This window comes from Trypanosoma rangeli, assembly GCF_003719475.1.
Source record: "Trypanosoma rangeli strain AM80 chromosome Unknown Tra_15.4_contig_00089, whole genome shotgun sequence".
Classification (NCBI taxonomy): domain Eukaryota; phylum Euglenozoa; class Kinetoplastea; order Trypanosomatida; family Trypanosomatidae; genus Trypanosoma; species Trypanosoma rangeli.
Window position 1 is genome coordinate 18,702 of NW_021705830.1, and position 1,820 is coordinate 20,521.

At 42.4% G+C, this 1,820-nt stretch overlaps 2 protein-coding genes across 2 annotated transcripts, besides 4 other annotated features; both read right to left on the bottom strand.

The window, feature by feature from the left end:
- Nucleotide 1: 1 nt before the first annotated feature.
- Nucleotides 2–33: a microsatellite.
- Nucleotides 34–48: 15 nt separating this feature from the next.
- Nucleotides 49–103: a microsatellite.
- Nucleotides 104–364: 261 nt separating this feature from the next.
- On the bottom strand, nt 365–745 carry TraAM80_03418 (uncharacterized protein; the record flags this gene model as incomplete). The annotated part of the gene is made up of 1 exon (XM_029380390.1): nt 365–745. The coding sequence occupies one exon, from the start codon at nt 743–745 to the stop codon at nt 365–367; it is 381 nt and encodes a 126-aa protein (XP_029239827.1).
- Nucleotides 746–909: 164 nt separating this feature from the next.
- On the bottom strand, nt 910–1,263 carry TraAM80_03419 (uncharacterized protein; the record flags this gene model as incomplete). Its single annotated transcript, XM_029380391.1, has 1 exon — nt 910–1,263. The coding sequence occupies one exon, from the start codon at nt 1,261–1,263 to the stop codon at nt 910–912; it is 354 nt and encodes a 117-aa protein (XP_029239828.1).
- A 449-nt stretch (nt 1,264–1,712) lies between these two features.
- Nucleotides 1,713–1,740: a sequence feature (A-rich).
- Nucleotides 1,741–1,793: 53 nt separating this feature from the next.
- Nucleotides 1,794–1,818: a microsatellite.
- The last annotated feature ends 2 nt before the right edge of the window (nt 1,819–1,820 follow it).

Here is a 1,820-nt window from a genome sequence, read left to right on the forward strand (position 1 = left end):
GTATATATATATATATATATATATATATATATACGAGGGGGGGACTGTAACAAACAAACAGAATAAAGATTACAATCATAGATCAAGCAAAAAAAAAAAACAAGTAGCGGGAATCATATATATATATTTAGAAGACCAACAACCTATAAATGTCTCGTTACTCATCGTGTATCACCCCAAATACATGAAGCACAGTTCATACCTAGGTGGGACAAACCGCAAACACAGCAGTCCTCTACAACTTGAATTCCTGTGTTACACTGTCAAAAAAAAAACATCTGTGGGCAAATTCTGATGGTGGCAATCAGTGTATACCCATGACAAGCACCGTGTTCTGCTCTCATACTTACTTTATGCACGTCCCTCACCACAAAAACAACAATGGCTCAACCAATCTATAATTCCAATGACCGCAACCTTGAGCATTTACAGACCCTTTCAGACCTGGCACCTCTCGGTTGCACTTCCAGACGTAAACATCATCAATTGGTGCGTCTGATCTTGAGTTCAGACAAGAAGCACCATGAAAGCCTGTTTGTAGGACACTGGATTTGCAAGAATGACACTTAAAGGGAATTAACTCATTGTACGAAATAGTTGCGTGACAGAACTCGCGATGGTTATCCACGGGCAAATTTGGCCGAATGTAGCTTTTCCCGCAGCCACGGCATTGTCTTTGAAGGTATGGAGAGCAAAGGGCATTGTGGTCCCGTGGGTGAATATGACCACAATGTTGACACGTCATAACACGTATCTTTTTGGATTGCAGTGACAGATAGACAACAGAATGTTTACTATAGAGTGAGTTGCAAAAATTACAGGTATATGCACCGCGGCAGTCACTCAAACATACTTCACAGCCAGTGAGACAAGGGTGGTTGCGTTTACCACATCCACATACCCAAGGCTCTAGCGGTGTCGCAATGCAACCAACTCTGCGCCTTCCGGGACAGCGTTGGTTGCATTGCGATGACGTCCAGTGATTGTACCCCTCACACGCATCGTAACACCAAAGAAGTGGTTTCTTGTCTGCATTTGCCGTATAACATAAGGGACACAAGATACTGCACGTTGACTGTATGTTATTTCACAAAAGGAACATGCCCGGGTTGCACGTTCCTCACGATAAGTATTGCCACATCGAACGCAGATACCAGAGGCATCGAACACATCCCCACAATTCACGCACAAGTTAAGACACATCTCAGCTGCTTTGAGCCCTCTTGGATTTTTTGAATCCGCAGATACAACTCTTCTCCGCATCTTTGTCTTTATGCTCCGTCTCACACACAACACAGGTCCAAGCCGTGTTGCATCGTCGCATGCACATTAAATACTGTTTTGCAGAAGCTAGAAGTTGCGTTCCACAGCCACATTTCCACCAAAACTATGTCTCATCTACCACCCAAAAATTTTCTAACAAAGGACGAAGTTTTGGATTATCACAAAGTGATAGCCCATTCAAGCGCATAGAGGGAAAACAATCCCCTTGAAGAGTCTTGATGAAATCCTGCACAAGAAAGGATGCACGATCCCCGTGAAATTTCCAAATAGAGGCCTGCCAGCATCTTTCGTCTCGGTAGCGGTCTCTTGACGATGCAGTGCCATCGTCGCATTTAAAGCCTGAAGAAGAAGACAAACCATTAATCAGACTACAAAAAACTAAGAGCAATAACAACTACACATATACCAACTGCATGCACAAGAAGCTCAAAAATAAAAATAAAAATAAAAAAACAAGCAAGCAAGTGTGCAAAGGGACAATAGCATCAGCAACCAAAATGCTGAACCGTAAAAAAAAAAAAAAAAAAAAGAAAAGA